General features: G+C 58.0%; 1 protein-coding gene across 5 annotated transcripts; it reads left to right on the top strand.

The window, feature by feature from the left end:
* The first annotated feature begins 375 nt into the window (after positions 1–375).
* On the top strand, positions 376–21,447 carry RARG (retinoic acid receptor gamma). 5 transcript variants are annotated; one of them, XM_027036264.2, is made up of 10 exons: positions 376–642; positions 1,392–1,455; positions 5,145–5,479; positions 16,488–16,636; positions 16,858–16,999; positions 17,628–17,788; positions 17,977–18,153; positions 18,546–18,750; positions 19,194–19,352; positions 20,146–21,447. In XM_027036264.2, the coding sequence occupies exons 3-10, from the start codon at positions 5,293–5,295 to the stop codon at positions 20,343–20,345; spliced, it is 1,380 nt and encodes a 459-aa protein (XP_026892065.1). In that variant the 5' UTR covers positions 376–642; positions 1,392–1,455; positions 5,145–5,292; the 3' UTR covers positions 20,346–21,447. The 5 variants fall into 5 exon arrangements, with proteins under 5 accessions (XP_026892065.1, XP_026892064.1, XP_026892066.1 ...); XM_027036263.2 differs by having other exon boundaries at positions 1,389–1,455; XM_027036265.2 differs by lacking the exon at positions 1,392–1,455.
* The last annotated feature ends 1,328 nt before the right edge of the window (positions 21,448–22,775 follow it).

Below are 22,775 nucleotides of genomic sequence, written 5' to 3'. Positions count from 1 at the left end.
TTCGGGAGGTAGCAGACACTGGCCACACTGAACCACACAGCCTGGCCAGAGAACTCAACCAGTCCCCCTAAATGGCAGGAAGAGGAAAAGTGCCAGAGAGAAAGGGTGGCATCATGGGCCCAGGACACTGACCTCGTCTGCCAGCCTTGCCCGGCCTCCTGGGGATGGAGCCACGGAAGCCCAGCAAATGGGAGGGGCAGAGACCCAGGCGTCCTGGGCTGCCCCGCCCAGTCCCCCTCCCACCCACCCCCGCCCCCCAGCCCCAGGGCACCGAGGAGGGAGCCGGGCAGGGGCAGGCGGCAGGGGAGGGAGGAGCGAGGGCGGGAGGGGGAGGAGGGAGCCGGGCTGGGAGGGAGGTGGGGGGGGGTGGGGAGGGAGAAAAAGAAAGAAAATATTTTCCGTGTCCCCGCCTGCAGAGTCAGTGTGCGGTTTGGGAGAAAATGTGTCGGATATTTTGGGGCGGTCACGTGGGCGGGCGGGCTCCGAGAGGCCCCGGGACAGTCCCAGCCTAGAGCCCGTGCCCCCCCCGCCCAGAGCCCCCCATTGCCGTGAGCCCCTGACACCGCGACGCCGCATCCTCGCGACCGCCCGACGCCGGGACCTGGGGCTCAGCGGCCTCCCTTCCCCCTCCCTCCCCTCCAGGTGAGTCAGGCGGGGAAGCAGGCTCGCCGCCGCCCGCGGACGCCTGGGTCCCCGCCGAGGTGGGCTGGGGGCGGGGGCGCTGGGGAGCGACGCCGCTCAGTCCCTGCCGGGGCTGCTCGGGCGGTCCACAAGGCTGGAGGGGCTTCCTGCCCGACTTGGGGGTCAGCCCCGATGCCGGAGGGATTGGGGAAGATTTAGACAGGCTGAGGCTGGGCTGGGCTTCAGCAAAGCTGCATTTCGGTGAATAGTGGGGAGAGCACTTGGGGACGAGTCTTCAGGCAGAGGGGTTCTAGCCTACTTTTGTGCTTTGGAGTGTGAGGGAAGCCAGGGTTCCCTCCCGTGTGGAAAGACCTTGGCCAGCCCTTGGTCAGGCTTCCCCAGGGGAGTCTGAGGGGTGGCCTTCTGGTCCAAACTGGTCCAAGTTCCTCTTTCCCCAGTGGAATGGCCCAGTTTGGACATCAGAAAAGCAAGGAAAGCATCCAGAGGCAAGCGCTCCTAGCCCTCTGGGTCCAGGAGTTTGCAGAGACAAGTGGATAGGGTAGGGGTCTGTGAAGGTCCCTTAAACCCTCAGTTCTATATTCCCTCTCATTTGTCCCCAGGTAGGGGGTGAGTCTTGGTTCCTTCCAGCCAAGGATGGGGGCTCCTCAGGAGTATTCAGGAGGGGAGCCCAAAGGGAACAAAGGAAGAGCAGGAAGACCTAGGAGTTGTAGTTTGGGAGCCCCATTGACATGCCTCTCTGTCTTCAGCAGTTACAGCCCAGTCCCCTCAGCCTGACCCAGTATGTAGGAGGGGATCTCTGCAGGTGGCCAGAGGGTAAGAGTATGCATGGTGTGTCGGGGGGGGGGGGGGGGGGCAGGGGAGCCTGAGGAGGTGTCTGTAAGGCAAGAAGCTGAGATGACTGTGCCCCCTGAAGGGGGCAGGGCATGTCTAGGACAGCTGCAATCCCAGATCAGGTCTGAGACTCCTGCCCTTACTGTTACTCCTCAGATGCTGAGTTGGGGTTGAGGACCATAGGCAGTGTCCCATACCCTTGAGGCAAGAAAAGAGAGGAAGGAAGAGGGGGCAGGGGGCAGTGTATGCAGGGCGCCTGGAGCTTGGGTATCCCAAATGGACATACACACGCACACGTACATGCCCACGCGTGCACGCACGCACCCATACACATGCATGCTGTAGCTTAAAGTCTGGTAGGCAGCATAGGGCACACACCCCCGCCCCGGCACACCCCCACCCCTGGCTCAGAAAGCCACCTAACTGGCACCTCCAGTTCCCCCCTCTGCCCCACCCTGCCCGTGCCCTCCATTGCCCACACACATTCCACTGGCATTGCCTGCTTGCCTGCCTCCTGGGCACTGCCCCTCCCTGGGGCCAGTGGGGTGGAGGGAGGGCACCTGGGGATGAGAGGTGGAGAGCTCAAGGGTCTGGACTCCCCCAAGGGTGGCACAAGGCCAGGGAAACCCAGGCCACCGCTGCCTCCTGGGGAGCAGGCTGGGGGCCCAGGCTAGAGCAGAGGATGCCTGGGTTCTCCGCCCAGGCTGGAGATGGGGTCATGGAAAAAGGTGGTCGTGTTTATACAGAGGGGAGGGGGGCAGCGGGTGGAGAGCAGCCGACAAGAGCAGCTTTGTTCCAGGCTCTAGAGCAGGCAGGGCAGCAGGGAGACGCCCCCCCCCCCCCATCCGGCAGCCCCCTTCATCCATGCCCTCCCTCAACTCCACCTCAGCCCTAAGAGAAGCAGCTTTGTAAGGGCCCCTTTCCCCTAGTCAGCCCCACCTCCATCTGAGGTGGCATCTTGGGAGGAAAGAAGGACTCTCTTCCTTCCACAGGTTCCCCAAAGAACCAAGGCATCTGGGTCCCTAGTGTAGGGTTGCCTTTTACTCTCTGTACCACTGTCTTCTATCCCTTGGTCCCTTCCTCCACCCAGGACTTAAGACCCTCCCCTTCCCTTCCCAGCCAGGGCAGATAGGAAGCAAGGCTCAGAAATGGGATGCCTCTCTGTCTCATTCCCCTCTCCACTCAACTCTCAAGTCTCTTCTCTGAGGGAAATTAGGAGGAAGTCTGGGGGAGAGCTGGGCTGCCCTTCACTCATTACAGCCTCATTTTCTGGTAAGGACCAGGAGTCTGAGCATCCCTCTCTGGGACCCCGAAGTCCTCCCACCCCACCCTCAGGTCTCTGTTTCCCACCTGTAAGTGAGAAGCAAAGACAGTGGGTGCTGGAGACAGATCCCAGGTCCTGTCTAAGGCAGTCTGAAAAAGATGGGGGGGCTTTAGTAGCTTCTCACCCTTGGCATTGGAGGGGTTAATCCACCTGGAATGTGGCCCAGCCTGTTGAGCTATGGCCCAGGGGCCTCTGGGGCCCGGACTCCTGGCTCCACCTGGGCTTAACCAGAGATGAGGACTTGAGGGAATAGGGGAAGGAAAAGGAGAAGGACCCTGGGGGCTTGGGGCTCAGACTTTCAGGGCCTGGGGAGAGACTGGGGTAAGGAGTCTGAGGGTGCTGGGGATATGGGTGATGCCCGGTGAGGAACTGGGGTAGCTTCATACATGGGGACTGAGTGAAGCGTGGTGGGGTTGGAGTCTGAGTTCCTGTAACTTCCTTGATAGTTTAGCCTCAGGAGTTTGAAGGCCAAAGTAGATGAGAGATAGAAAAGAAAGGAAAGGAAGGAAAGGAAGAAAAGGAAGGAAGGAAGGAAGGAAGGAAGGAAGGAAGGAAGGAAGGAAGGAAAGAAGGAAGGCAGGAAGGAAGGGAGGAAGGAAGGAAGGAAAGAAGGAAGGAAAGAAAAGAAAAGAAGAGAAAAGGAAAGAAAAGAAAAGAAAAGAAGAAAAGAGGATGGAAGGGAGAGAAAGGAAAGCAGAGGTACAAAGACTGAGATATATTGATTCTAGAAGCAAAGACTAATAAAAGGAGATACAGAAATGCCTATCACCTACCTCTGGGCCTGCCCATGCCATGGTCTCTGTGTTTCATTCTTAGTCCTTCTCTGTCCTTCTGCATCTCAATCCATTATGGTTCTGGCTGATAGAGGAGTTACCGAGACTGGGGTGACTTTCTTTTCCCAACCCCTCACTCCCTAGAGGGTGGTTCTGGGGCTCCTGAGAAAGCCAACGTTTCCCTTATCAGAACAGCAGGAGAGAAACCACCTGCCTAGCACTAGGATTCCCATTTCCTCTCTTCCTCCTTCCTCTCTCCCTCCCTTGAGCTCAGGTTTAAAATCTCAAGGGGCAGGCTACATTGGAGGGAGGATAGGATGTAGGGAGGTCTTCCTGGAAGCGGAGGGCTCAGAGAAGACAGAGAAAAGGAGATGGAGAAGCAAAGTAAGGGGAGGACAAGGAGAGGAGCTCCCTGGCATCATACCTGGCACACAGTGGCCATCAGCATCTATGGATTTGAAGGAGAGAATGCAAGACCAGTTAGGGAGTGAGGAAGGGGTAACTGGAGAGAACTGGGAGAGGAAACTGGGAGAGGAGTATTGAGGAAGATAGAGACAGAAGGAAATGCTAATTACAAGAGAGGTATTGAGGAAGAGAAGGTACAAAGAGAAATAACATGAGACACACAGCATGTAATATTTGCCCCATATCATTCAAAACACTTTACATATGTTAAATCATTTAATCCTCTCAACAGCCTTATGAAGTGGGCCCTATTATTATTCCCTGTTGACAAATGAGGAAACTAAATTCAGCAAAGAAAGATTAAGTAACACGCCCAAGGTCCGGCTAACAAGTGGTGGGGACCAACTCAGGGCGCCTGGCTCCAGAGTCAGTGTTCCTACTCACCGGACTGCAACTCCTCTTCAGAGAGGTGTAGGGCCCCAAAGTTACAACAGAGATGTTTGCTTTTCCCGGGGGAGTAGAGAATTTGAATATATATATATATATACACACACAGATATATATACATGTATATAGACACACATGTATGTGTGTGTGTGTATATATATATATATGTATATATATATATATATATATATTTTTTTTTTTTTTTTAATAAAGTAAGGTCTACGCCCAACATGGGGCTTGAACTCACGACTCCGGGATCCAGAGTTGCATATTCCACCACTAAGCCAGCCACGCGCCCTGAGAGTTTGGATCCTGGCTCCACCACTTACAGCCGTGGGACCTTAAGCCAGTCACTTAACTTCAGTTTCCTCCTCTGTGAAATGGGAATCATAATTCCTACTTCACAAGGTTGATGTGAAGGTTGAATCAAGTGTCTAGCCCACTGGTGTTTAATTGTCCCTTCTCAGCTTGGGAGTCCTCTCTGCCAGGAGTCCTAAGACCATTATTCACTTTGGAAACCAGTTTACCTTTCCCTGGGGAGTTTTTCTCAACCTGTATTAGCTCCTGCCCTGCCCTCTACCATGTGGTAGAGGGCCCTGAGGCAGGGCAGTACAGACCCTGGAAGCATACAGGGAAAAGGCTCCAAGTGAGAGAGGGCCATGGGGCTTGTAACCTTAGGGTGATCATTCTCTCATCCCTCCCTTTCCTCTCTTTCTCCCTAGGACTCTTGGAGACCCAGTGGGCAGGCCAGGAAGGGCGGGCACGGAGCCTCCCAGGCTGGGGCAGTGGGCATGGGCGGGGGCTGTGGCTGAAGACCTCCCCCGCCCACTGCAGACCCCAGGGGATTCAGCCTCCCTCACTGCAGCTGCCATGGCCACCAATAAGGAACGACTCTTTGCAGCGGCTGGTGTCCTGGGGCCTGGATCTGGCTACCCAGGGGCTGGCTTCCCCTTTGCCTTCCCAGGGGCTCTCAGGGGGTCTCCACCTTTCGAGATGCTGAGTCCTAGCTTCCGGGGCCTGGGCCAGCCTGACCTCCCCAAGGAGATGGCCTCTCTGTGTGAGTCTCAGGGACCTTGGGGGATGAGGGCAGGTGGCAATAGGAAGACATTTGGAGGGTGGGTGCTACAGAAAATTGGCACCCTAGTTAGCAAGACTGGCAGGGATGGGGGTTTGATCTAATGGAGTAGATGACAGGGGTGGCCATGACAGGAGGGGGTTTGGATGTGGAGCAAATGGCATTGTTTGCAAATGAGAGTTCTCTTGCCCAAGATGTCTAGAATGTTGGGGTCTACAATCGCCTCCCGAGTCAACCGGCAGTGGGGAACACTTTGCATGGGCAGCCAAGGCTGGGTCTGGTGAAGTCTGAGGCTTCTGTCTGCATGCAGTGGTGGGTACCAGGAAGCACCCTGGGGAATGGAGGAGTCTGGAAGGCCAACCAGCTGACTGTGATAGAGAGGTGATATTGTTCTGAATTAGGGGCAGGCAGCACGAAAAGGAAATGAAATGGAGCCAGGTGCCCAAAGATGTGTGGGGTCAGGAAAGTCTCTTGTTGGTGCTAGGGAGGGTGGAATCAGTTGCAAAGAAGGTGGCTCTTGCACCATAAGTAATCCAGGGAGGTGGAGGGGGTGTTTCCAGAAGCATCCTCTCCTCCAGCCATGTGTGTTCTGGATGCCTCCCCTCCCTCTAGGTCTGGCATGGTGCCCACGTGCTGCAGATCCCTACTTGTCCCTCAGGCCTGCCCTCTTTGGGTTAAGCTTTTGAGTGCTGACAGCAGACAAGCCTTAGGCCTCTCCTCTTCCCTCTGGATCTCCTTTCCTCCCACTTGGTAGTTGGTCTTCTTGACCAAGCCATTACAGGCGTGGGTGCCCATGAGCTGGAGGGCTGGACTGCCGGGTTCAGTGGGGTAAAGGGTGAACATGTGAGAAGCCCTCACCTGGAAAGAAAGAGAGGTGATGGGAGGAGAGACACAGAGAAGGGCAGCTCCAGAGGCATAGAAACAGAGATGGAGAAAAAAAGACAAAAAGATAAAGACATCCTTTATAAGCTCCACAAGCTCAGGGAGAGGGAGATGGGAGAAAGGGGCCCTGCCTTCAGGAGGGGCAGTCGGAGGGTCGTGTGTATGTGTAAAGAAAGGGGTGACTAGATGGGGCTGGCAGCTTTAGTGGAAAGACTGTGCTCATCTGGAGAAGGCGTGTGTGTGTGTGTGTGTGTGTGTGTGTGTGTGTGTAGACCACATGCAGTTGTGTGTGCACAGCATGTCCCTGAGACTCTGCTCATATACAAAATTCCAGTGTGTGCAACAAAGAGTCAGTGTGAGGAGTGAGGTGGTATTTAATAGGGCTGCTGACGGTGTGTCTGGTGTTTGGTGAGACCTGCCAGTGGCATGTCTGTAGCCCAACAGGGGTTATTTGGGTGGCATGCAGGTGAACAGGAGAGCACAAAGCCCCCCTTTTTGGAAACCTCAGCTGGGCTTCCCCTACCTCATTTACACCCCATGAATCTGTCCCAGGGCCTGGGGAGGTAGGAAGAAACCATCCTCCCACATGAATGTACTTCTTGCAGAGAACCACACGACTTGGTCCCTTGGGACTTGAGTTTCTCAGGTTCTGGGAGAAGCCACTAAGGCAGAGGGAGGAAGGTGGGAGAGGAGAAAAAGAATGGTAGTGGGGGAATGCTGAGAGCCAGTGGCCAAGCCCCCAGGGAAGCTCTCCTTGGGCCCCTGTGCCCTGGACGCATGGAGATCAAGGTCAGGGATCAAAGTAAGGTCAAGACTGGGGAAGGGGTCACCCTGGGCTCTATCCCCCAAGGCTGCCCTGAAGGAGGGGGTGGGGGCCAAAAGGAGATATCCAAGGGAGGAGCCAGAACCAAGGCAGGTAGCTGGAGAGGGTGCGGCTGGCAGCAGGAGACAGGCCCGGGCAGAGAGATGTTGGTGGGGTGGGGAGGAGGGGAAGGCTTGGGTCCAGACAGCCTGCACGAGAGTGGAGCATGCAGCACCCAGTGGTAAATGAGGAGGCAGAGGGGAGAGGAAGGGATCCTGGAGTCTGGGAGACCTCCCACAGTGGGAGAGAAGCTGAGGGGTGAAAAGGTCTAGTCTCTCATTTCTCTGACCTGCTGTCCCTTTTTTGCCTGGAGCCACCCAATGGAGGGGGATTGGAGGCCTAAGTCTGATGCCAAAGCCACACTCACCTTGAGTCTGTGTCTCTCTCTTAGTCTATGGGAGGGAGGGTGGTCCATGAGAGAACCTGCAACTTCTCCCTGAGGCTGCCTCCAGGATCCTACTCCTGGGTCCCTAGCACCTTGGAGACATCCACGTTGAGAAGGGAAATCTTGCCCCACCCCTTGGGGTTCTCCAGGGGCCTGAGTGGGTAAGGCAGGCATCTCAGAACCCTGTGTTGGAGGAGAGGAGGGGCGGCGGGAGGGGGGCATGTGCTGCAGAGACAAGCACAGGCCTGTGTGCATGGGAGAGCAGAGGTGTGTATGTGTGTGCACGTGCGTGTGCTCACACGTGTGCATGAAACCCTGGGGTCCGTGTCTCTTTGTATCTCCGTGCTTATGAACACTGATGTGTTCTGTTTGCTTTGACAAGACTACAGGGAACAGAGTGGGTCGGGAGGGACCCACTTCCCTCTTCCCCCTCTCGAGGAGATGTCTGTGGTGGTGAGGACCTAGCCCTGTTTATCCTCTGAACTTGGTGACGGTGTCCCTGGGGCAAGGAGCCCAGGCGGCACCACACTAAGTCACATGGAGAAACTGAGGGCAGGCTGGCACAGGAAGAAAAAGAGTTCTACTTAAAAGCAACTGAAAAAGAGAGACTCAGAGACCTAAGCAAGGTGACAGAGCACTACACAGGCCAAAAGGCACAGACACAGAGAGAACCCAGACGCTGGGAGAAGCCAGCAGAACAAGCAGGCGGGTAAGGGTGGCAAGCAGGCGGCAGTGAGGCCTCCTCCAGGAAAAAACCCCAGCCGACTGCCTCCTTCCCTTCCCCTCCCCTCCCTGGTCTCCGCCGCTCAGGCTCGGGCTCCAACTCCAGGCCTACACAAACGGGGCTTTGATTGCAACAGGAAACCTCTCCGGCGGGGGGAGCTGGGCAAGCCGCCGCCGCTGGGGCCCAGGCTGCACCCCCCCTCTCCTGGCCCCCTACCCAGTCCCAGCCCCCATCCTGCCCAGCGCTCCTTACACCCCTGCTTTGGGCCCCGTCCCCCATTCACACCTCCCTTCTCTCTTCTGCTGCCCCCTCCTCCAGAGACCCCTCCCCACCGCCCTTCAGGTGGGACTCCTAAGTTAGGACTTACCCTTGGGGTGGGGCTTCTTGCTTTGAAATGCCCCCTCTTCACCTTTTTGAGGGAAGGTTTTGGAAGAAAAGGAGAATTTAGTGGGAGGAATTCAGAGCCAGTTATCCTCCATCCCCATCCAGAAGGTGGCAGGAGGGGGGGAAAAGGAGGGGTGCATAAGGAGTTAGCTGTTCCTCCCTCCACAGTCCCTCGTTGGCCAAACTCATCCTTGCCAGGGTTGTAGAGGCTCTGAGGGGTGACCATACAAGACTCTCAGTGCTAATGGCCTTGTTAGTGGGGGAGGGGTATGCTTCTCTTTGCCTCCGGGGTCTTGACTTTGTGGGGCTCTAGTGGGGAGGGGTGCACTGTGATGGTGGGGATCATAGATGGGGATGGGGTGAGTCAGGCAGCAACCCCCCCTCATACTCCCACCAGGCTGGTGGAGAACATCTGGTTCCCATGAAATGCTAGAAGGCTAATGGGTCTAATTGCTGCAATAAGGGCTGGGGGGACTTTGGGGATAAGAGGGGGCACTAGATCCCCCCCATCCTCTTACCTTCTCCTCAAGGCTGTACTAAGTAAGACTGCCTAGAATGGGGGGTTGGGGTTGACGGGAAGGGTGGGCCTGGCACTCTAATGCCTTGTCCCTTAAAGGCCCCCTCTCCCTGCAATGCCTGGGAAGCACCACAGATGGGGTGATGAGGAGTGGGGTGCATCTGGTGAAGAGAAAGGGGGGGCTATTGAGGACTCATGACTTCCTGGAGCCCTCCACCCCCCTCCTGTGCCCCACTCCCAACCCCCCTCCCTGTGGCCTGGCCACTTCTGGTTCTAATTACCAACCAGGCAGGCTTGACTTAATTGGGACCTTTCAGATTTGGGAGGAGAGGGGGGGTGGGTACTGACAGCCTGGAGTTGACTAATCAGGGCTCTTTCCCCCTGGTTGGGGGTATTTCCCATTTTGTACCTAATTTTTTTTTTTTACCACTGCCCAGATTCTGATTCAGAAATCTATCATCCCCCCCTTTTTTGGGGGTGGGGGGGCTGGCTTCAGAAATGGGGTATTTCAGGTTGGGGGCAACAGCAAGGAGCTCACACTGGGTTGGAAAGAACACTGCAGTCCCGCTTCATCCCTACTTCGAGCCCCCCAATCAGGCCTGGCACCCCGCGCCGCCCCCCGCATCCACAAGCCTGGCCCTCCTTCCCAGCCCTGCCCCCCCCCCCCCTCCCCGTACCCGGCCGCCACCCCGGCCCCTCCTCCGCGCCCGCCTTCCCTTCCCTGCCTACTCTGGCACCCCTTCCTGCTTTTTATTCTTCCAAACTGGCGCCCCACTCCTGCAGCACCCCCAGTGCGCCCCCCACCCGGTACAACAGATTCTTAGAAAAGCGCGCCCCGCCCTGGCCCAGCCACAGCCGCCAGGCGGGGGAAGGGGCCGGCCGGGCGCCTCTCCCGCTCCCCCGGCGCTCCCCGTGTGAGCCGCGCTGACAGAGCCGGCTGGGCCGGCCCGCCGGGCGGCCGGGCGGCCCGGCGGGCGGGGCGCGGGGGAGGGGGCGGTTTCCGGGAGTCGCCGCCGCTGGAGCTGTCCCGGGGCCAGGGTCCCCGATTCGGCCGGGCGGCTAGGGCAAACTCTTGACGTGGCCAACCCCCCGCCCCCCTCACCCCCTGCTCCGCCGGGCGAGGGCGCTCAGTGCCCGGAAGGGGCTACCGAGGGGACAGCGAGGCGGCCCTCTGAGATCTGAAGGGCACTGTGTGGCACTGAAGGGGAGAAGGGGCTGTTATTGCCAATGGGGGGGGGGGGGTATGTAATGGCTGTGAGAACAGTTGACGACCGGACCCGCAGTTACAGCCGAGAGGGGCCCTTGGCAGTTTGGGGCAACTGGCACGGTAGAAAGTCTGGGGGAGGGGAGTTGGCACTCAGCAGGGCAGCTTCGTCGGAGGCGCGGTTGGCACCGTAGGGGCAGTTTGGGGTGGGAGTTTTGTGCTCTGAAAGTGAAGTCAGGTTCGAGAAAGGGGCAGTGAGAGACGCGGTGGAGCGCCAGGGGAGCGTCGGTCGCGCGACGGGGCTACGGGGACTGGGGAGGGAGGCAGTCCGGGCCGCGGCGGAGGGAGGACAGCTCGGGCTAGGAGGAGTAGACTCCAGGCAGCGCAGGAGGGGGCGGGGGACTCCGCGGCGGCGCTGGCGACGGCCTGGGCGGGGTGGGGCGGGGCCGGGTCAGGAGGAGGTGAGCGCGCCCGGCCACCCGCCCCGAGGGGGGTTCCCGGAGAGTTCACGGCGGGAGCGCGCTCCGGCCCTTCGACCGGGGGTGGGGAGAACGGGAAGGAAGGAGGAGGCCGCGCGCGCCGAGCCGCAGGAATGTACGGTTCAGCCTCGAAGCGCGCGCGCGGAGGGAGAGGGAGGAGCCAGGCCTGGGAATGAGGGGGTGGAGGTAGTGCAGGTCCCCGGGCCCGGGAGAACTGCCCCGCGCTGGGAACCTGCATGTTCCCCTCTCCTCCGTCTTCCCTGACACCCCAGCCTGTAATGACTGGTGTGCAAAGAGTGTTGGGAGGGATAGGGGGAAAACTCAAAAGGAAATGCGTGTGCTTGGTTCCTCTATTCCTTCCCCCCATCCCGGACCAGGGCACGCGCCGAAGTGCAAATGCGTGCAAAGCCTCGGGGCTGTGGAGAGAGAATGCTTGCAAGCATTTTCCCGAGCCAGATGTGCTTGCACAAATATGTGCTTGCATAGATGTCTGTGTGCCTCTGTGATTTTATGTGCGTGCAGAAAAAATGCATGCGCACTATTGCATATTTGCAAATATGCGGCGCCTGCCTAGATAAATGCATGCACGGGTATGTGTCTAAGCAAGCGCGCGCGCCGGGTGCGAGTGTGTGTAAGTGTGCGCTCCACTCCCAGCTCAGCTCGTCTTAGTGCCCGGCCCCCTTCGCTCTCCAAGCCCCACCCCCCACCCCTCCGGGCTTCGCTTTTACAAAAGGTCTCCCCAGTGTTAGCTGCGGAGGCGCCCAGAGCGAGCCGGCCCGCGGCCGAAGCGGCGGCCCTGGCTTTGCGCCCCGCCCAGTCCCTTTCCCCTGCTGGGGATCCCCCTCTTCCCCGCCCACCCCTTACCCCCCATGCAGCCTGGCGCCCTATGCTAGCCCTCCCCCTCCCCCCCTCCAGGAGCGGGGCGCCGCCGGGGGAGGAGGGGGAATCGGCTGCGGGTCCTTGGTGTTCCTAGCACCCAGCTTCCCTCCAAGCCTGGTCGCGATGTACGACTGCATGGAAACATTTGCCCCGGGTCCGCGACGGCTGTACGGGGCGTCGGGGCCCGGGGCCGGCTTGCTGCGCAGAGCCACGGGCAGCTCCTGTTTCGCCGGATTTGAGTCTTTTGCCTGGCCGCAACCCGCCAGTCTGCAATGTAGGTACCAGAGCCCAGGGGTGGGGGGTGGGGTGCAGGAGAAGCAGCGGCTCACTCTTTCCGTGTGTAAAAGGTGGAACTGGGGTGCAAGCGGAGATTCTCACCCTCTCTATGTGAGGGGCGGGTGTGTACGAAAGAGAGGTACTGGCCCTTTAAACGTGGGACTTCAGCGACTCCTTTGGGTGTGTGCATTAGTGTTTGGAGTGTGTGTGGTTTTTATGGTGGGTGTTTAGGTAGGAGCTGTGGTTGATGCCACTCCAGAATTCCTGGGGATAGGGAGAAACCGAGGTGTTATTGGTAGCTTGTGCCTGCAGGTCCGTGGCCCCGGAGAGATACAGCACCCAGGCCCGTGGTGGCATTAGTAGGGTCCATGTGGGAAGTTGAGAGCGTAAAAAATATTTGCAGAGCGTGTGAATCCCTGGAGTGTGCGGCGCCTGGCGTTGGCAGTGTGGGTGTGAGGGTAGGGGGTCTCTCCACGCAATGTCGCCCTCCGACAGCGTTGGCAGGTCCTCCGCACGGCCCTATGTAGGGATGTTTGTGGCGTGAGGCCGGGAAGGCGTGTGCCCCTGCGTGGCTGCGGGGGCGGTTTTGGAAAGTGCTGCGTTCGAGAGTTCATCCTGTGTGTTCTTCGTGCGGGGTGCACCGGGTTGTGCACACAACCAGGAGAAGGCTCGGCTCTGGCGCCCCCTCCCCCATCTTAAAAAACACTGTGTGGTAACGTGTATAGGATTGTATGCAGAGAGATGACTTTTTCCTAGGGCTCCAACACACACAACTTCAGTAGGAAGCGTAAAGTTTAAAGCAAAGCCTGTTTATGGTGGGGGGCGGTGGCCTGGAGGAGGCAGCGGCACGGAGAGTAAGACTACTGGGTCCCCAAATATCCATCTTCCCCTCTCTGTGAAATGGGAGATGCCAGGCCTGGGGCCCTGGAACCCCTTTCCAGAGCGGTAATAAAAAGCTGGGGACTGAGAGGCAGTAAAAATGAAGTCCAGATGAGAGGCGGCTTTGAAGCCTGGGCCGAAGTGCCTGGCGGGGGTGGGCGTAGGGAGGAGCCGAGAGGGGAGCCTGGAACACCCCCCAAATTTACCCCGGGCTGGGACCGCGCTGGTAGCCCGGTGCGGACGCCGGCGCGAGGGGCTTGGGGGCAGCTGGGAAGGGGCGGGTGGCGGGCGGGGCGGCGGGCGCTGGGGGAGTGCGCTCGCGGGGTCACCGAGCCCCCGCCAACGCGCCTCGCTGCTTGGCACTCGGCAGCGCTGTTTACGAGTTCGGCTTTTTTTTTTTTTTTCTTTTTCTCTCCTTTCTTTTTCTTTTTCTTTTCTTTCTTTCTTTTTCTTTCTTTCTTTCTTTCTTTTTTTCTTTTTCTTTTTCTTTTTTTTTTTTTTTTTTGGTTCCAGGGCAGAGCTGCTCAGATTTAACAACTCCGAGACTGAAGGAGGGAGGTGGCAAACAGGAGACCCTACTTTGGGGTGGGGTGCGGCAAGAAGTAAAAGTGTGGCATTTACAGGGTGGAGAAAGCATGGGACTGTTCTTGCTTTGCACCAAATCCTGGTGAATTCTTAACCTTCCTTTCACTGTCCAATAGAAAGGGGAATTGGGGTATGTTGGGAGGGGTGCTGAGGTGGAGAGACTCCCAGGAGGGCTTTTTGTGGGGGCTGGGTAGGGATCCAGCCCTTTCCAGGAGCATGGCAGCCCCCCCCCCCCCCCCACTTGGCTGGCAGTATGGTTTTGCATTTCAATTTGGACCAATTAATTTGGCCTCTAGGGTCTCGGTGGGCTTCAGGCCTGCTCCACACACTTTTAGAAAGTAGTTGAGACCTGTGTCTAAAGCAGGGAAGGAAAGAGGTCCCTTGAGGGGAGGGCCACATGGTGTGTTTGCGGGTGTTTGGCGGTGTCCTGGTGCTGCGTTGGCAGGCCCGGGTGTTTGTCTGGTAGCTGAGCTGCTCTCTTGCAAATGGGAAGCTGGATGTTGGGGGGCAGCTTTATGATTTGTGCATTCACTTCCATAGTGTGGCTGGAGTGAGTGTGCTTTTACGCCCGCCCGTGTGTGCTCTTCGGTGCCAGGGGCCTGTTGGGACATAGGAAGCCATTGGTAGTATGTCTACTTTTGTGCCCTGACTGTTGTTGATGTGTGAGAGTGTCTCCAAGGAGGTGTGTATCAGATTGTGAGTCTGGGCTTCTCAGTCCTGCGCCTCGCAGCTGGGAGCGTTTACAGCCGGTTATAAAGAGTTTGTTTGAAGCTCCGCTCAGCCTGGCCAGGAATTTCCTCAATTTCAGCAATTTGGGCTTTAAAAGGAGAAAAACCCAGAGCCCACCCCCCTCCTCCCCAGCAGGGGCCCCTGCCTAGCCTGGGAGCAGCATCCCGATGGTGGGGTCTCAGCCCAGGGCTGAAGAAGGGAATCTGAGCAGGCTTGACCCAATTAGCCTTCTTGTGCCCTTCACCCTCAGATTGACCAGAGCCACTGGGGCGCACTCGAGGGTTCAGGGGGCCGAGTTGTGCCAGAGGGGTGCCCAGAAGGGGTGACAGTACCACTCAGACAGGAAAAGCTGTCCCCAGGCCTGTCTCCTTGTGGCCCCCAGTCTTTATAATTGCCTGGCACTGCCCTATGCCAGTCTGACCGCACCCAGGGCCCTTTCGCAAGAGAGGAAATGAGGCAGCGCTCTGCGGGCAGGGAGGGCGTCAGCGCCTGAGTGAGCACCACCCCACGCACTGGCCTGCGGGCAGCACGTGTGCCCTCCTAGGACTCCAGGAGGGGTCCTGAAAGGCATTCCAGCCAGCCCCACGTCTCTCAGTGCCCCTCCTGGAGTCTCCCGCCCTGGGGCCTGAATAGACTCGACGCACCTTCTTTCCTCCCCTCTTCTCTGTCCTTTTCCATTGGGGAATCTCACTCCAGCAGGATTCTTATGCTAATCGTGTCGGTGTGTGTTGGGGGGTGGGGAGGGCTTCCCTCCTGTGGGGTGGGTGGAGCTAGCCCGGAACCCCAGCATCCTGGGCATTCCTTCTGCCCTTCTGGTGGTATGGGGCGGACTTTTGACCAGGTGGGCTGCAGCGGGTTAGAAGGAAGAAGGTGCTCTTGAGGTGGGTGCGTGGGACTCTCCTTAGGGAGGGTCTTCGCGTTTTCTTGCGTTAACTTGGGCCCTCTAGGTTTGGGCAGCGGGTCCTACAGGTTGAATAATTTCTAGGTTTTTCTGCCTCTGAAGATGAACCACAGACCCCAACCCCCCCCCAAAACCGAAAAAGGTTTACTGAGCAGCCTCCTGAACAGAGGGTGCCCACTCCCACCCCTTCCGTGTGGCGTGGGCCGAGGCCCCGTTTGAGCTGCGATTGGGTATTTGTGGGGAAAGTTTAGGAGTGAAGACATAGGCTCAGAGAGGGTCCAGAGATAGCTCCCCTCCCCCTCCCCCAGGAGACCTGTTTACCCACTGTCACCTGACTTTTCCCGCTTTGCTACACCCCCAACCGCTTCTCAACCTGAGGCTCTGAGCAAATACCTCAGTCTCTCCTTCCCCGACTTCTTGACTTCTCAGACTCCCTGCCTGGCCACTTAGGTCTAGTCAGAGAACCTGAGACCCTGGGCTCCACCATCAATTGGCAGTGTGTCCCTGGGCTGGTCACTTCCCCCCCTTGGCCTCAGTTCCTTCAGGTGTAAAATCGGACTGTTGCATATCTGCTAACCTACTTTTCTTGATACCTGTGTCCCCTTTGCTCCACTGCCTCAGTGGTTTCTGGGAAAAAGGACATTGGCCATTATCTGGGGGGGGGGGGGGCAGGTATGAGAGGGAGAAGTTGGAGGATTATTTACCCTGTACTACTTGAGAGAGAACAAGGTCCTCTTTGACCTCGGGGTACCTGGGGTACTGAGTCATTTATCCAGGCGCGAGCTACAGGTGGCTGGTGCTTGCCTACCCAGCCCCAAATCTATTGCCTCAGGAAGAGGAGGATGATGGGAAGTAGATAACCCAGCAAGGTGGACCGATGTGACAGAGAGTGACTGAAGGGTGCAGAGCCACAGCCCATAATCCCTCCACCTACCCACTTCACAGCTGGGGAAACTGAGGCCCAGAAGTTAACTTCCAAGATGGCCTTGGCCTGGAATTTGAGGAACCTCGCAGTGTCATGAGGGTTGGCAGTATCTGAGGGCTCGGGCTGGCACTGTTGTGCAGGGAGACGGCCAGACTGTGGCGGGAGGTGCACTGGTAGCCGTTGTTCGGGGCTTTCTGGAAGTGTTTACTGTGGGGCCGTGCGTGGTTGTTGGGACTTTAAGCCGCTGTGGTGATGATGGTGTTGTCATCTCTGAGCTGGAGGGACAAGTGGGAATGGGGTGTGCCTGTGTAGTGAGGATGCCGGGGAGATCTGAGGGGTCCTTCTCCCCCGACCCTCATGGCATTGCTTTCCCCCTCAGCGGTGGAGACGCAGAGCACTAGCTCAGAGGAGATGGTGCCCAGCTCGCCCTCGCCCCCTCCACCTCCTCGGGTCTACAAGCCGTGCTTCGTGTGCAATGACAAGTCCTCTGGCTACCACTATGGGGTCAGCTCCTGTGAAGGCTGCAAGGTGTGTGCATAGTGGGGGTGGGGCGCGCTGGGCCTCCGGGTCCAGACCAGAGGGGCAGGACGCTGTGCGTGGGTGGCCATTCCCACGGAGTGGGGAGGAGCTGCTTTGCACACACGTGGCTCACAGGCTGGGTCCAGCCTGGGGCGACCCGCAGGGCCTGTGAGAGAGGCTGGTACTCCCAGCATCCTGCTTCACTGCCCACCCCCCACCCCCAACTCCAGGGCTTCTTCCGCCGCAGCATCCAGAAGAACATGGTGTACACGTGTCACCGCGACAAAAACTGTATCATCAACAAGGTGACGCGGAATCGCTGCCAGTACTGCCGGCTACAGAAGTGCTTCGAAGTGGGCATGTCCAAAGAAGGTAGGCCCGTAGCGCTGGCCTGAGCAGGAGCCCTCCCGCCCTCCCCTGTCGTTGCTGCCCTCTTCCCACTGGCCACCCCCACTTCTCTGACCTCTGAGACCTGGCCTGCCCTGGGATGCTGCCTCCTCCCTGGCCAGTCCTGTTTGGTTAGTGCCATTCACCTAGGAGGCCCCACCCCTTGCCATTCTCCCCTCTCAGAGCTTAATCCTTCCTCTGAATGAGTGAGTGGGGGTTACCTACCGGCTCACTTTGCCCTGTTTTATGGGGAGGTTGGGGGAGGGGGCTTGCCAGTCCCCTCCCCTGCGCCATTGTGCTGCCAAGGCTATAAGTGGATATCCTGCCGCCCGCATATCCTGCCCCCCCTCCCTAGCTCCTGAGGGGTGACAGGAAGGGCAGGATGGAGCCGAATGGCTCTGGAAGGGAGCAGGGGCTGCAGGCCCTGGGTGGGGCTGGAGAGAGCCAGCCTGGGAATGGGAGCTAATGTAGGAGCTAGGGAAACTGAGGCAGTGGTTAGGGTCCCAGGGAATAGATGTTCATGATAAGGACTGAGCGCATGATATTAGGATGAGAGGGGATACCCAGAGGGAGGTTCTGAGGGTCCCGACCCTCCTGTGCCTTTGCCCCCAAGCTGTGCGGAATGACCGGAATAAGAAGAAGAAAGAGGTGAAGGAAGAAGGGTCGCTTGACAGCTATGAGCTGAGCCCTCAGTTAGAAGAGCTCATCACCAAGGTCAGCAAAGCTCATCAGGAGACCTTCCCCTCACTCTGCCAGCTGGGCAAATATACCACGGTGAGTCCAGTGAGGGCAGGGGATTGTTCGCTTTGGGGATTAGGTACGGGTTGTATTGAGGCCATGGTCTGGTGCTGAGGGACAAGGAAAGGCAACAGAATGCAGAGGGGGGAGCTGGGGGTTTGGGTGGAAGGAAGATAGCCCCCAGGGCGGGGCTTAGCTTGCATTCCAACCTGCCCTCCCTGTAGAACTCCAGTGCAGACCACCGGGTGCAGCTGGATCTGGGACTGTGGGACAAGTTCAGTGAGCTGGCTACTAAGTGCATCATCAAGATCGTGGAATTTGCCAAGCGGCTGCCTGGCTTTACAGGGCTCAGCATTGCTGACCAGATCACTCTGCTCAAGGCTGCCTGCCTAGACATCCTGGTAAGTTAAGCCCTGTGGCATGTCTCCCACCAGGCCTGACCCTCATGTGAGGCCAAGGAGTTGGTTTACCACAAAGATTTCATTATCTCTCCTTCCCCCTCCATTCTGGGACTCCCCAGATCGCCTTTAAACCCAAGCTTTTTTTTTCATCTTAACTCCCCTCCCCAAGACCCGATCCTACGCTTCTGGACGCTCTGCCTCCTTCTGACTCCCCTTCCCTCCCCAGGCTTCAGATTCTCCACCTCTGCCTTCCTCCCCATGCCTGCTGCAGGTTGCCCTCTTTCTGGACTTAACCTCCTCACCTTCCACGTACATCCCATTGCCTCTTCTCCCCACCGGACATGTGGTCCTCCCCAGAAACAGCACTAACCCTCCCCCTTGCCTACCTCCAGATGCTGCGGATCTGCACAAGGTACACCCCAGAGCAGGACACCATGACCTTCTCTGATGGGCTGACTCTGAACCGGACACAGATGCACAACGCCGGCTTTGGGCCCCTCACAGACCTCGTCTTTGCCTTTGCTGGGCAGCTCCTGCCACTGGAGATGGATGACACGGAGACAGGACTGCTCAGCGCCATCTGCCTCATCTGCGGAGGTGCAGGGGCGCCCCCTGGCGTTTGCTAAGACTCCTTTCCCACCACAGCCCACACCTGATCTCTGACCCGGCAGGAGACCTTGGTCCCTCTCCCTGGGATTGTTGCACCTGCCCCATCCACAGACTTCTCAGACCCAGGACAGGCCCTCTAGCACCTTGGAGCATAGAACAAAAAGGAGAGAAGAGCCAGAGAGAGCTGAGGAGGTCCCAGATACTGGTGCCGAGATGGGGGTGTGGGCAGGAGTGATTTACCAGAGGGGAGAAGGTACAGGGCGTGGAGCAGGGGAAGTGGCCTGGGTAGGCCCAGGAACAATAAGGCAAAGGGCTGATAGGACAGAGTTTGAGGCTTGGATTGCCATAGGTCAGGGACAGCTGGGGATCAGCCACTTGTCACTGTGTCCCCCATTTCTTTCTCTTTCACTGCACTGTGCTTGTTCCTGTAGACCGCATGGACCTGGAGGAACCTGAAAAAGTAGACAAGCTGCAGGAGCCACTGCTGGAAGCCCTGAGGCTCTATGCCCGCCGGCGGCGGCCCAGCCAGCCCTACATGTTCCCAAGGATGCTCATGAAGATCACTGACCTCCGGGGCATCAGCACCAAGGGTTAGTCATGAGGGAACCTCCCCTCTCTCTCCCTGGAGCTGTTGGTCTCCCAGCACAGGCAGGCAGACAAGCAGAGACAAGAACAGAGTGGGTGCGAACCGGGCGGCCTACGCTCTGGAATCCTAGCTCTGCCACGGGCTCGTGGGGAGACTCTGGGCAAATTCCTTTACTTTTGGTACCTTGTTTTCATGTTTGTAAACCGGGCTATACTTACATCTACCTCATAAGCTATCGAGAAGGCTAAACGAGTTAACACAACGGGCTTAGAACCGCCCTGAATTAACGACGCCATTCCCCAGTTGTGGTAGCTGCATTTCAAGTGCTCAGTGGCTAGTGATGACTATACTGGACAAAGCAGATAATGCCATCATCGCAGAAAGTTCTGTTGGACATTGATGGTTCAGAAGGATGCCTGGCAGATAGTAGGTGTTCAATAAATACTAGCTATTGTTATGAATGTAAGAACAGGCCTAACAACAATTGGCCAGTCGCGGACATAGGAGGATGGAGTGCCTGGGGAGTGGAGGTGACAGTTGGACTCGGTGTGATCTTTGAGGAGATGGTCTGAACAATGGGATGGCTTGGAAGAATGGCAACGGGCTTGGCAGAGAAGGCAGGTAGAAGCTGCAGGCAGAGGAGTGGCCCCCAGGAACTCTGCAGAAGAGAGGGTGAATCTGAGACAGACAAGTGGCAGGCTTGTGCTGGGAGCCCCTGGAAGACCAAGAAAGGTTAGCGAGTTGGCCTCAAGGGGCATGGGCCTCTGTACCCCTGAACCTTTGTTCCTCTGTTGCAGGAGCAGAAAGGGCCATTACCCTGAAGATGGAGATTCCAGGCCCGATGCCTCCCCTAATCCGAGAGATGCTGGAGAACCCTGAAATGTTTGAGGACGACTCCTCGCAGCCTGGTCCCCATCCCAAGGCCTCTAGCGAGGATGAGGTTCCCCGGGGTCAGGGCAAAGGGGCCTGCAGCCCCCAGCCTGACCAGGGCCCCTGACTTCCCCTGCCGTGGGGGTTGGGGCTCCAGGCAGCAGACTGACCATCTCCCAGACACCGCCAGTGACTGGGGGAGGACGAGCTCTGCCCTCTCTCCACCCCTTCCAGTGAGCTCCTTGTTTTTGCCAAAGTTTCCAGGGGTGCCTCTGTGTTCATCCCCTTTTTGTTCTAACTGGCTCCCTTTCCTGTCTCGGGGGCCTGCCCTGCTCCCACCAGGAGAGAGGGCAGAGGAGTGAGCCTGGGTTTGGACTCTAAAATCTCGGCGCTGCCCCTCAGACACCAGGGTCCCAGGCTCCCCAGGGCAGGAGGAAGACCCTGCCAGTTCCAAAGCCCCTTCCTCTGCCAGGTGCTTAGGCCTCTGGGAGCAAACAGGAACACTAGAGACCAAAAAAGGGGCGCAGGGGGAGGGCTGAGCCCACCCTCTTGCCCCTGCCCTTGGTGCCTCATGCTGCGTAATGCACCTGCCGGGCTCACACTGCCCTCTGTGTCCCGTCCTCGTGCCAGGTCAGGTTGGGGCAGGCTGGGCCCTGCATTTCTGTGGAGGGCCAGAGGGTGAAAGGGACAGATGTGCGTACATTCGGCACCTCTTTGCTTGGGCCCAGAGTTGACCTTGTGCCCTCCGTTACAAGCCCCTCCCCGAGCCCTGTCATGTGCCTTGGGCTTCCCCTGCCTCCCATCTCAGCCACCGGGGCAGGGACGCTCCTACACTACAGAGGGGCCAGGGGATCCCTCTCCCCCTAGTGCCTTACCCCCCTTGATCTCCAGAGCAGCTTGGCCCAGGGAGTGGGGGGTGGGCGCTGCTTAGCTGGTCCTTCCCTGACCCAGAGGAAACCTCTATTTATTTATTAGCTTTTGTTTACACCCTGGACTTGACCCCTTCCTCCAGGGGTCTTGGGAGGGGGAGCCCAGGGCCCCTGTGACCCCTCACTTCTTCCTCCAATCCCCAGTTTGTATTTAGCTGCCAAATAAGATTCCCACTGGCTCCCCTTTTTCTCTGGGGGGTCAGGGTGCTGTTCCCTCCCCTCTGTTTACATCTCCCCTTCCCCGCTGTATCGCATATTGCTGAGTTTTCTATTTTTGCAAAATAAAGTGATGGAAACTCATGGCATGTGGCTCCCTCTGGGAAGTGTCAGGGGACATGACTAGCTGACCTGGAGAGGGACGGGGCGAGGAAGGTGAGCTCCCAATCTACCGGATTTTGCAGCTTTCTTAGGGAAACCAAGGAAATCGGATGAAATGTGCCTGGATGGCGGTGGTGGGAAAGTGGGGTAAAGGGAGCCCCCAGGAGCTTACCGCGGGAGGCGCGTGTCTGGGCCTCCTGCAGCCACCAGGTGTGTGTGTTCTTAGACTGGATGCGGTGGGCCTCTGGGGAGGTGTGAATGGGCCCGGAGGTCTTTTAAGTTGTCCCCATCCCCAGTTATGTGTATGTGCATATCTGCCCATCTCTGGGGAAGGGGTTCACGGAAGCTGCACTTGGTTCTCGTGAGGGTCTCTGGCCCCAGAAGAAAAGAACCGCAGCCTGCATCTAAGTTACAGTGTTTCTGTTTTACACCACCCCTCCCTTTACTTAATGAGCTCCCTGACTCTATGACCCCACTATCACCTTACAAATCACTCCCGCTGCCCCTTCTGACCCCACCCCACCCCGTGACCTCATCCCCATGACCCCACTGTTACCTTCTGTACTAACATCCTTGCCCCTCCATACCTCCCCTCTGCAACAGCTCCCATCCTCAGCCCGCTCAGGCCTTCCCACTGTGCCCCTGGACTCTCCCCCCTCCCTCTGTGACTCCCCCTCCAAGCTGCCCTCCCCCTACCCTGGGGCCCGCCTTCTTCCCTGGGACAGCACCCTGCCTACCTTGTACCTGGCCGCCTTCAAGAATGACCTGTGCTTGTGGGAGAGAGAGGGGTTGAGGATGTGGGAGTAGGGGAGAGAGAAGATTGAGGAAAAGCAGAAGAAGAAAGTGAAAGAAGCTCTAGAGGAAACCACAGGGCCTGTGGGGAAGAAGGGGTCATCACCATGGTAACCCCTGGTTGTGGGGGAAGGGTATAAGGTCCGGTAGCCTGAGGCCAGCCGAAGAAGCCCACCTCCCCCCACCCCTGTCCTCAGTTGCTCCTTCCAGCGGCTACACTCCTAAGACCCACCTGATGCTCCCTGTGTACCCACTAAGAGACGGGCACCTGGCTCGGTGCCTGGCTTGTCAGTCCCTGCTGCACAGAGTGCCCCTCCGGGCAGGTAAGACAGACCTGTGACAGATCTCACATCCAGTTCCTTCTGAGTTCCCTGTGGTCAAGTGTGGGCCAGGGCCAGGTATTTTCCACACCCTCTTCTCCAGACAGGCTTCATCCTTGCCATTACCGCACTCTCTGCCTCCTCTACGCCTTTCCCAGCCGCCACTGCTGTCTCTGCGCAGTGGCCTCCCAGTCTCAT

The sequence above is a fragment of the Acinonyx jubatus genome, chromosome B4 (genome assembly GCF_027475565.1).
Source record: "Acinonyx jubatus isolate Ajub_Pintada_27869175 chromosome B4, VMU_Ajub_asm_v1.0, whole genome shotgun sequence".
Lineage (NCBI taxonomy): Eukaryota > Metazoa > Chordata > Mammalia > Carnivora > Felidae > Acinonyx > Acinonyx jubatus.
Note: the sequence above shows the minus strand (reverse complement) of the source record. Positions and strands in the feature narration are given on the sequence as shown.